The sequence below is a fragment of the Protobothrops mucrosquamatus genome, unplaced genomic scaffold (genome assembly GCF_001527695.2).
Source record: "Protobothrops mucrosquamatus isolate PMUCROS unplaced genomic scaffold, P.Mucros_1.0 scaffold1076, whole genome shotgun sequence".
NCBI lineage: Eukaryota > Metazoa > Chordata > Lepidosauria > Squamata > Viperidae > Protobothrops > Protobothrops mucrosquamatus.
This window is the reverse complement of record NW_015387304.1, coordinates 742,568-754,818: the sequence shown is the minus strand read 5'-3', so window position 1 is coordinate 754,818 and position 12,251 is coordinate 742,568. Positions and strand designations below refer to the sequence as shown.

At 35.2% G+C, this 12,251-nt stretch overlaps 1 protein-coding gene across 1 annotated transcript in view; it reads right to left on the bottom strand.

The window, feature by feature from the left end:
• Positions 1–12,251, bottom strand: part of POLK (DNA polymerase kappa) — a 30,783-nt gene that overhangs the window by 9,824 nt on the left and 8,708 nt on the right. The window contains exons 2-7 of the mRNA XM_029284895.1: positions 10,905–11,076; positions 10,190–10,309; positions 8,946–9,098; positions 4,964–5,083; positions 3,324–3,468; positions 1,914–2,165 (exon numbers count right to left, since the gene is read on the bottom strand). Coding sequence (XP_029140728.1) covers positions 1,914–2,165; positions 3,324–3,468; positions 4,964–5,083; positions 8,946–9,098; positions 10,190–10,309; positions 10,905–11,039 — 925 coding nt within the window. The 5' untranslated portion in view covers positions 11,040–11,076. The remainder of the gene's footprint in view (positions 1–1,913; positions 2,166–3,323; positions 3,469–4,963; positions 5,084–8,945; positions 9,099–10,189; positions 10,310–10,904; positions 11,077–12,251) is intronic.

Below are 12,251 nucleotides of genomic sequence, written 5' to 3'. Positions count from 1 at the left end.
TTTTTGGCATTTTGCGTAATCCCATCATATCTTTTTTAAGGTACAGTGACCAGAACTGCACACAATATTCCAGATGCACTCACACCACTGATTTTTATAAAGGTGTTAATATATTGATGTCTCTATTTTAATACCATTTCTTATTATCTCTAACATAAATGGATGTACACTGTGTTGACACCTTGCTTAAACTGTTTACCTCTAGCCCAAAACCTCTTTCCTTATCTGTCACTGCTGCTCTGATCCTATTTAGTTTGCACAAATACTAAGGATTTTGAGCAGCAATTGTACTTTCCTATCTACGTTGCTTAAAGATTTCCTATCCATGTGCAAAACTTGCTTGCTTGCCTTCTCTGGTCTCAAACTCCCATAAGCTGCTTCTCTGGGTAAGGACCTGCCTGGACTGAAAAAAGAAAATGACTGAGATAAAAAAGGAAAAGAAAGGGAGGAAATTATCTTCCCATTTACCTCCCCCTTGACTTCACTTGCCAAATTCTGGACTTCTTTACCTGCAATATTATTTAACTTCATCTGAACAGACCATTACAGGCCTGTCTAGATACATTCTCTGAACTATGCTTGGATAATATTCAGCTTCATTATTCATTTGTTTTACATTATAATTTGTGCTATTTAAATAGGATTAATTCTCTTGTGGGTGTTTATCTCTTTTCATTATAAATACTTTTATTTGGGTTAGCTCTTAATCATATCCACTGACAGAATAGCAAAAGCTCTAATTTCAGATCAATTCAGACTGATTTCCAGACCTCTGTTATTCCAGAAGGTATAAAAGATTGAAAAAAATTAAACAGTAATGGGTTCTTCTTCACTGAAAGAATTTAAGCAGAGGTTGAACAGCTGACACGGATTTGGATGACTTCCAAAGTTCCTTTCAACATTACATTCTTTAGCTTTGTAGAAGACCTTTGGTTATTAGTGTTTCCTAAGATATAGTCTTTTACAACCAGTTTTTATTTTTGTTATTCATAACTCTTCTAGTCCGAAACAACTGAATCCCGTACAAAGGACTGGTTTTTTCCCCAAAAAAGTAACCAATTATTTGGCCATTATATAATTGCTGGTTCCAAATTTTGCCTACAAGCAATGTAAGAACAACTGTCTTTCCCTTAATTATTATAGATCTCTTATTAAATATAAATGATACATTCACATCCTTTGATTATACCCAAATTATTATATTTATTCAGAAAAGAAATCAGAGCTAATTCTTACTAATCAGATTCACTGTCACTAATTGCAGCCAGCCTCCAGATAAAAATCAAGGCAATAGATATAATTTATGTTGAAGAGAAGGTAGGTGGAAAAGTTAGGTAAATAACTGTCTTAACAATCTTTGGTTGTGGCCCAATGGAGTAGTGAACGGGAGAATATTTAAATAATATCTATGAAAAGGACATAATTACAACTTTGTTAGTTGTGAACACTACATTCCTAGTCTAAAGCCTCCTCTCTCCTCAAAACAACACTGTAAAATAACCTGCATAAATAACAACTCTATAGGGAGAATCAGTCTGAAAGCAATTCCGCTGTTGTACACAAATGCAGAGATTCTGTGAATGATGGAGTCCAGAGTCATACCAATTCTGCCTTAATTTAATGGTCAGTATTTGCACTGGGACGACAATGCACATATCTAATAAGTTGTACAATCTTATATAGACAGGAGCCACGTAAATGAAATAAAATCTAGAACACACTACACCCGGGAAGTACAACATAATTATTCAGCTTTGCACTTTTTGACTGGTATGTGGTTGGATAAGTATATAGCAGCAAAGAATCACAGATACAACTGTAGTCAATCAACATGTCAGATATTTCGTGAACATACTTACAGTAAATATGTACAGTAAATATGTCAGTGTTATAAACAATAAAATTATATTTACCAGCGCTGGCAGTCAGCCCAGTTTTTTGTTCAATTCTCAAACGAATTTCATTTACAACTTTCTCAGCTGATGTTTCCAAGATAAGTGACTTTAACTGAACACTTGATTCCTGGCACTGCTGCTCTTCTAAGGGCAAAGATGGTTGAATAGTCTGCTTATCAATCAGAGTGTTACTGTCAAACAATACTGGTGAACAGGAATGCATATCTTCACTCAAGTTTGATTCATCAGATGTAACTGTGTTCTGCTTTCCTGGTTTTTAAAAATTTAAAAAAATCAGACTATCATAAGCAAAACAGTCATTTCAAATTCTCTTGTAAAGCTAATAACAGAAAGAGCTTTAGACCATGGGTCCCCAACCCCTGAGCAAGGACCGGTACGAGTCCATGGCCTGTTCAGAAGCGGGCTGCACACCTGGAGGTGACCAACAGGTGAGCAAGTGAAACCAAAACCATCCTCCTCCTCTGGTCCGGATAAAAATTGTCTTTCACGAAACTGATCCCTGGTGGCAAAAAGGTTGGGGTCTGCTGCTTTACACTTCAAAATCACTTATTTGGCAAGATTGTTGCACATATTGCTTTTAGAAAAGCAGTATTCTCATTGTTACTGCTGCAGGGTCATCTCCCATGAAAGGAATGAAAGAAAAAGCCACGGTAGCACAGTAATTAGAATACAGTAATGCGGGCTAATTCTGCTAACTGCCAGCAGTTTGATCCTGAGCAGCTCAAGGTTGATTCAACTTTCCATCATTCTGAGGACGGTAAAATGAGGACCCAAATTGTTGGGGGCAATATGCTGACTCTGTAAACTGCTTAAAGAGGGCTGTAAAGCACTGTGAAGTAGTATATAAGTCTAAGATCTATTGCTATAGCTATTTATATGCACCTAGATATCCCCTCATACAGATGAGTTGCATGTTTACAGAACTAAAATTTGGTATTGAAAGAAACAATATGTCTCTCTATATCTATATATATGAATACATCTCTATCTACTAAAACAACTAAAGAACTCACTGGTGTAGGGGTATCTAAAATTATAGTAAATTAGTAAGATTTTTAAGATTTTCTCCTTAAGGTGTGCAAATTAGAACTCCAGTTTAGGATCACAATTCTTTTTCTTGACTAAATCACTGGTCCAAGATAATAACCAGCACTGGAAAACCTTCTCCCATTGAAATGAAGACTCTTACATTTAATAAGTGTTCAGAATACTGTACATTTAAAATTCTAGATTAAGATCTTATCACTAGCTTTTGCCTTGGAATGAAATTAATTCAAAATAAACATGAAAGCAAATATTAAAACTTAAAATATTCTTGTGTCACACAGTTTCTAGGTTTACTAGATCACAAACATAAAAGCAACATAATATTTTATTCTGACCTGAGAACTCCTGATAATTACATACCATTTAGACCAAACTTGGATGTACCGAGATGTTTTCTTTTACAGCAGTGGTTCCGTTCTTCTAAGTACTCTGTTATGTTCAAGTAGGCTTCATCAAGGCCCATGGGCATGAATTGAGGATCATATTCAGCTAGTACTTCCCTAATCTTGATAAATATAAATACAAAGTTGAGCTATTATTTACTCATGTTCTAAAAATATACCATACATCAGTGTCGGCACTGTATCTTTTGGCATACATCATGGATCGATCATACATCAGGGAGGAAAGTTAATTATTGAAGAGGTTTTTTTTTATTTCACTCCCTGCTAACTATAGCATCTTGGTCACTGACGGTATGCTATTAGCAAGAAAAACTTGTTCTCAGTGTAATAAAATGAGGGCTCTAATAAAAAATGGATAGTTAAAATGTTTTAAGACAGAAATGTCTCTCCATAAAGACATTCAAACTTGCTGCTTCCAGGGATGGGTATCTCAGTTATTGTATTTTGTCTCACCCATTTAACAGCAAGTAATAAAAACAGACTATATACACTGTGGGAATGTATACTCCTAGTTCAGTGCTACAAAGATATGCACACAATTTTTATGAAATGTCAGAACCATGAACCATAATAAACTCAATGTCAGAGTGAAGACTGACCAGCAATGTTTTGGGTATCGGCAAACTAAAATGGACTGGAATCCTATGTCACTTAAAATCAGAGAGTGTCAAACTTTCTGTAGGTATGAAATTCATAGCAGTGCTAATGTAGCCATCACTATTAACAGAAGGTGACTTAACTCAGTGCTAAGACACAAGTCCCCAAAATGACAGAATGATCTCAGTCTGAATGAGAGCAGATAATAATAATAATAATAATAATAATAATAATAATAATAATAATAAATAATAATAATAATAATAATAATAATAATAATAATGATGATGATGATGATGATAAAGTTGGAAGGGACCTTGGAGGTCATCTAGTCCAACCCCCTGCTCAGGCAGGAAACCCTATACCATTTTGGACAAATGGCTGTCCAGTCTCTTCTTAAAAACTTCCAGTGTTGGTGCATTCACCGCTTCTGGAGGCAGGCTGTTCCACTGGTTAATTGTTCTAACTGTCAGGAAGTTTCTCCTTAGTTCTAGGTTGCTTCTCTCCTTGATCAGTTTCCATCCGTTGCTTCTTGTCCTGCCTTCAGGCGCCTTGGAGAATAGCTTGACTCCCTCTTCTTTGTGGCAGCCCCTGAGATATTGGAACACTGCTATCATGTCCCCCCTCATCCTTCTCTTTGTTAAACTAGACATACCCAATTCCAGCAACTGTTCCTTATATGTTTTAGCCTCCAGTCCCCTAATCATCTTTGTTGATCAATAATATTAGATTGGCTCCAGACTATGCTTCAGTCACACATGTACAGGAAGGATAATTATTCTCTGGAAACCTGCAACAACTTGTTAGCATAATGCAAAAAACAAAAACACAAAAGAACATCTAACCCCGTAATTTATTATGGGAAACAATGCTAATAGTATATGGAATAATGGGAAAGTGTAACGTAATTTTTAATTGTAGGTGAACTGCAGAGAAATTAAAACAATTAAATTAATATGCATTCTGCTATACAAATGAATCACATACCTGTTTACTTACTTCTTTATATTTCTTAAAGTTTAATGGTACTATAGTAAGATGTGGACAAAGTTTCTTAGCAATAAATCCAGGCATAGCTGCACGTACCCCATATCTTCTAGCATGGTAATTTGAAGTGGACTTAAAAAAGACAAAACCATGATTTATTTATTTTTTAAAAAGCTTTTTAAAATGGTTTGTATTACAACTAGATTACAAAGCTGTTAGGAAAACGTAAGAGTCATTAATACCAATTCAAGTACTACTTAAACATGGAAATTAGCTTCTACTGTGAAATCAATTCTGATTAGAAAACTATTCCATTTTGAAGAAACTCTGTTTTAAGGATGGGGGGATTGATGATGTGATTGAAGGGATGCTCATCATATTTGCAGATTAATTAATTCAAAATAAACATGAAAGCAAATATTAAAACTTAAAATATTCTTGTGTCACACAGTTTCTAGGTTTACTAGAATACAAACATAAAAGCAACATAATATTTTCCAAGGCCATCATAATTACGAATGGCTATTAAATGACCGGTCATAAATCGAGGACTACTTAAGTAATTTATCACCATCTCTTACATTACAACATATACTTTTCACCCCATATTTCATCTCTTAACTAAAACCAAAATCCAAAAATCTCATCATTCATTCCTTATAAGCAACAGTTCAGTAAAGGATGCCAGATATTATCTATCTTGATCGTTTCTCAAAAAACTGTTCAAGACTTTAACTGATGCCTTTTGTTCATCAGGAAAAAAAGAAATGATCCAGATAGATAATGTCTAGCATCCCTTACTGAACTATGGCTGATAAAAAAACCAAATGATGAGATTTTTGGATTTTGGGCATATCCATCTCTTTTTTTTGGTTTAGTAGTTGTATATCTCCTTTAGGCAATGAAACATCAACCAATGTCAGGCCCAGAGAACCAAGAAAGATGTGGTGATTCTTCCAAGCCACTAATTAATTGATCTAACTGTCATGAAATTTCTCCTTAGTTCTAGGTTGCTTCTCTCTTTGGTTAGTTTCTGTCGGTTGCTTCTTGTCCTGCCTTTAGGTGCTTTGGAGAATAGCTTGATTCCCTTTTCTTTGTGGCAACCCCTGAGATATTGGAACACTGCTATCATGTCGCCCTTCATCCTTCTCTTCATTAGACTAGACATACCCAATTCCAGCAACCGTTCCTTATATGTTTTAGCCTCCAATCCCCTGATCATCTTTGTTGCTCTTCTCTGTACTCTTTCTACAGTTTCAACATCTGGATGCAGTTCTTCATTATTCCACACGTACAGACAGAAACTTGCCAAACTAAAGCACCCTAATATCTGCATCTATCATATACTCCAAGAACAAAAAAATATCTGGACTGAGCTGCCTTTTATTCCTCTGGAATGCAGCCCTCCCTTCTGGGAACATAGGCTAGTACATTCCATCACAATCAGTTTCACTTGTACAGTTTTCGATATCCTTTTCACAGCTTGTCGCATTTATATCCACAAGTTAACTTCAAACCTAACTGGAATAACTTGGTTTTTTTTTTGTTACTTCCTTAACACTCCATCTATCCATCATCATCCATCCAATAATTCTGAAGACCGTTTTTTATAAATTTTCACCTGAAAGCTCAGTTATATTTTATTCCATTCTTTATCTAATTGTACTCTTTATTACACTCTAGAGTTCAGGGGTGTCAAACTGCTGGCCTGCGGGCCAGTTTCATCACACCGAAGCCACGCCTACCCCATTGCTGGCAATGCAAAAAGAGTCGCGATAAGTTCTGACACGTCACATGACGTGGCGAGTTTGAAACCTGTGCTCTAGTTCCATTTAGTGCCCAACCTTCAAAGCCCCATTCTATCTTGTTTTGATTTATAAAAAACTCAAACAAGTAGAATTTTCCACCAGAGGAATTCCTCTATTTAATTTAAATTATAGTTTCAAGTCTCTTAATCCCTTAATCTACTATAAACTTTTCAAAAATCAATATTCTATACATCCTTTAGCTATTTGATCCAAAAAGTTATTTTCTCTTAATCTTAAAAACTGTATTTAAAAATCATTTCTCTAAGATGGCAATCACCCAGCAACTACATAATACTTGCTGTTCCAGAATATTTCATTTTTTAACATTTATTTTGTCTTGTCACATAAGTTTTGTGAACTTAAGACAGTGAATATATCTAATGGTCCCACCTCCTATTTTCCCACAACAACAATACTGTGAGGCTTAGAGAAAGTAACTACCCCAAAATCACCTAGCCACCTTTCATGCCCAAGGTGAAGGCATGCCTTTCATGCCTAAGAACTCATAGCTTCCTGGTTTCTAGCCTAGCACTTTACCACTACACCAAAGTGGTTTTTGTGTTCATTTAATTTCCATAGGAGTAAAAAAAACCAAATCCAAAGTTATTAGGAAATAGGGCTTAGCTAAGTTTTATGTCCTTAAAAAAGGATGCATTCACAGCTGTGAGCAAAGATGGTTTCTCACACAACTCACAGCCCCTCAACTCATAAGCCCACTGTAAAACATTGATTCCTGCAACTTTCTCACAAAGTACAGCTGTGCCAAAAGCACATGGGTGAAAAAAAAGAAACTTGTATTTTGCCAACCAACATTTTGACTGTGACTGCTTCAAAACAAAAATGATTGAATGTGTTGTGCTACAAAACCACTTTAGAAATCCTGTACTATTGATTACAGGCATCTCATTAAGTTTGAAAATGTGCAATGGTGTGGATTTATATCTTGATAAATATTAACATTTTGAAGGCAAAAAATAGCAAAGAATATAAACAGCAAAAGAGGGGACAGTGATCATTCAGTTTCAGAGATTTTGTAAAGAAATGCCACTGTGTGAAGAGCTTTGCAATGAGATAGTTATTTAGAGCAATATTCATTTATACAAAAGCTTGATTTCAATGAAAATACATTGGAGATGGTTAAGAACTGTGAGGAGCAGCCAAAGGTTTTTACCAAGAGAAGAATGCGAGGCAGCAATTTCTTTTCTGTCTTGTATCCCCAAACATATTTTTGTACTGCAAAGGAGATCCCAGCTCTTCAGAGTAAATTATTAAAATGCTCTGGGGTTGCAGGGGTTGAGAACGTCAAGAGAAAATTAAATTGGTTGAGGGGAAGATTGTTCAAATCATGAATTGTACCAAAATGGTAAACACTTGTTTGAAATGTTGCCCTTTATTTTGTTGTTTCAGTTCGTCCACTATACTTTTCTTTTCTTATAATGAAGACCAAGTCAGGATATACTGTTCATTTGAGTTGCTTGTAGTTTGTGATGAAGTACAGGCACGCCTCATTTAGTGACCAATAGTTCATCACACATGCAAACTTATAATGGCACTGAACAGGTGTAGTTCCAACTGGACCTCATCACAATGTCCCTGCAGTTATAATTTGCAACTTTCCCTACTGGCTTCCTACAAGCAAAGACAATGGGGAAGCCAGCAGGAAGTTGCAGTCATGTGAGTCCTCACATAATGCCCACATGGTCCTCATTTAATCATGGCAACTTAAATTGCAATCACTAAGCAATGGAACATCATGGTTTTTTGACTTATGACCATGACTCTTAATGACAGAATTTATGGTCTCAATTAGCAAGTTTAAATGAAAACTGTTCACAAATATCAGATATTCACATTTCCAGCTCTTTGGGGCAGATGGGAAAATCTCCCAGAAAGCTGCTAGCCAGTGTCAATAGTTACAGAGGCACACTAAAGTCACACAGAAAATATTTGTGCTACCATGTTGTAAGTTAAACCGAAGAACTGTTTTATTTAAAACTGTAGCCCCAAGCTATGAACAAGAACAGGAAAGGCAAAATATTAATCTTAAAAAATATTTGTACAATACTTGCAAAAATAATTGTTTTGCTTCCCTATTATCACAAATTTAGAAACAAGGAACTTGTATAAAATGAAAAACCACGTCTGTGTTTTCTATACAGGTATGCAAATGCTGTATTTCTTCTTACCAGCATACTCAATGAACCCACTGCTATGGGCTTGTCCCTTAATTCAGGATTGTCTCTCATTTCTACAGCTGCATAAAAGGCATCCATGTCAATGTGTACAATAGTACAACTAAGGTCACGATTCCGATCCAATTCCATTGCAAGTTTATCCATCTGTTTGTAAATAGATATACAAAACTGTATAAAGACAGAGTTTTTCTCTTACTCAAAGTTGGATAACTTTATAAAAATAACTAGAAATTACTTCAGAATTGTTTCATAAAATATATACATACATACAGTATCAACATTGTTACATAGTCCCTTTTATCACTTCAAAGTCTTCTGCTTGCAATAATGTGGAATGATTTGCACAATAATTTTTAATTTATATCCTAAGTAACAGAAATGGTCACATGAACCAACCATTATATAGATCATTTCAAACAGGCTCTGAACTAATTTGCTGTGACATGAGAAAGTGGCATATTTAATGCAGTAATTATGCTGTGATTATCTTTATGGCTCTCCCGGTTAATTTGTTTAATGTCCACAATGCTGTTCTTTGTATGTGAGTAAACAAGAACTAAGTATAACTCACATGAAGTTCTACTATAATCACAATTAATTGCTGCCAAGCTCTTTTTCCAAAAGCTTTTTGTGTTTTGAAATATCATGTAATTGATGAAAAATATACGCTTTCCCATCACTGATGTAGAAATATCCAACATTTAATTTCCAAACAATATAACATTTTTACACACATAGGATACTAGTAAAATCTATCATAATCATACAGCTTTGGGAAACTGCCCACATAAATTTTCTTCTTGGAAACAATGGGGCTGTATTTAAAACCAACACCATAGTTATGTGAATAAGGTGTTGTATAGAAATTTAATAGCTTCTGAGGTTTTAAAAGTTGACATTCAGGAGCCCCAGAAACACTAGTTGAAGCACTACAATGGAAAGCCAGAGCTCTTAGAGTTTAGACAAAGAAGATTGGCAAGATTCAGTAAGTCAGAAACCAAATTGACTTACCTTTACTTAAATAGCAAGCCTTAAATTGAAGATTATCTTAAAACAGCATGCTAAAATGTGAGGCTGACATCACAGACTTCCTTTGTATTCTAAGCCCCAAGATATATTAGTTATTTCAGATTAAATCAAGCAAACCTATGTAAAATGGAGTTAAATTAAATGGAATAAACTTTTCACTTTTTTTCTTACATGGCTGGTCTTTTCAAGACCTTTAATGAAATTACCTGCAATTGTGCTTTCAAAATCTGTTGCTCTGTTATTTTACTTTTTAGTTTCAGCATTTTTTCAATCCGTTTATTAACCTGCTGGTCTTTCTTAAGTTCATTTTCATAAAATCTAGAACCCTGCCAAAGAGATTAAAATTACTTCAGCCTGGTATATATCAGTTTAATTATTTTTAAGTTGTGAAAGTCATTAGAAGAGCACCTACAAAGGACTTTGACCACCAAGTTTGTTATATTCACTAGTAAAGTGGCATTTCTTAGACCAGGGGTGTCAAACTGCCCGCCCACAGGCAGGATGCGTAATGCCAAATCCATGCCCACCCCATTGCCGGCAATGGGGAAAAAGTCGCAATACGTTGCGACACGTCACGTGACATTGCGAGTTTGACACCCCTGCCTTAGAGCGTGAAAGAAAACTGGAATCACCAAATAACAAATCACACAGATACTCTGAGCTGAGTCAGAATGTATATATTTAGACACATATTTTGTGCAATATTTTGGTTAAGACATTTCATACCTCATGAAAAAAGATAAAACAATATAAACAAATAATACATTTAATTTATAGATTTATTTTTAACATTAATTGTAATGACTATTCATGCCTATTACCTATTCCATGTTGGTAGATACCTGACATTTTTTACTGAATACAACCAATGTGAATAACTAAACCATTTGTTAACTTATAAAAAAACTTATATAAACAAACCTTGGAGGCTTCCATTATGATTTTGTTGATCTTCTCTTTATCCAGCCCTTGCATTCCAGCTTTGTTATCATTAAGACCCATCCTAAGAAGTAACCCTTCTCTGGAAGAGGCATTATCTTTGTTTGCATTTTCCATTGTACAAACCCAAGCAAACAGTTTCTCAGTTATAACCCTGAAAAAGAACTGCATAGTTTTAGAGTCTACTGCTGTCACTCTCACAACAACATAATATAACAGAATTATCTACACATGCACCTAACAATATTACATTGTTTTTTATCCACAGAAATATATTCAGATGAGAACCTGGGGAAAGTGTGCATATATCCTATTTTCATTTATTAACTCTTATTAATTTATCTTAATAATTGCAATATCATTTGCCAAACAAGTGCAAACTAGCAATGTTTCTGGTTAAATTATCTTTGGATCAGTGGTGGGATTCAAATATGTAAACAACTGATTCTCTGTGTGGATGCCGCTTCTGGAAGTCCATTCTGGGCCTGGGCAACAAAAAATTAGCTACTGGTTCTGCTGAAGTAGTGCAAACCGGTTGAATCCCACCACTGCTTCGGATACATATGAAGCCAGCAGCACGGAGGCCTTAGAATTCTCTCTTATAACTAGAAGGTTTACTTTATTTTTAAAAATAAAAACAAGAGGACATAGAAACAACCAGTATCAACCCAATACCAATAACATGACTTTAGCCATGAAAGCCAGCTAGGTGATCTTGGGCCAGTCACACTATCTCCCAACCCACCTCACAGAGTTGTTGTTGTGGGGAAAATAGGAGACATGCATGTTGGATATGTACACTGCCTTGAATTATTTGTAAAAATAAAGGTAAGACACAATAAATAAATATAAAATTGGCATCTCTGTATATAATCTTTCTCAATATTTACAATTACAATTCAACAAAAAACTACTTCATGTCTTGGCTCTGTGGGGTATCTTTTTGGAAAGATGGATTCACCTAATTGAAATGTAGTATCCAAAATATAATACAGGCAGTCCTCAACTTACAACAGTTCATTTAGTGACATTCAAAGTTACAACAGCACTGAAAAATGTGACTTATGATCGTTTTTCATAGTTATGACCTTTGCAGCATCCCCATGATTATGTGATCAAAATTCAGATGCTTGGCAACTGGTTCATATTTATGGCCACTGCCGAATCCCAGGGTCATATGATCACTTTTGTGACCTTCTGACAAGCAAAGTCAATGGGAAGCCAGATTCACTTAACAATCAGTTTACTAACTTATCAACTGTGGAGATTCACTTAACAACTGTGGAAAGAAAGGTTGTAAAATGGGGCAAAGCTCACTTAATAAATGTC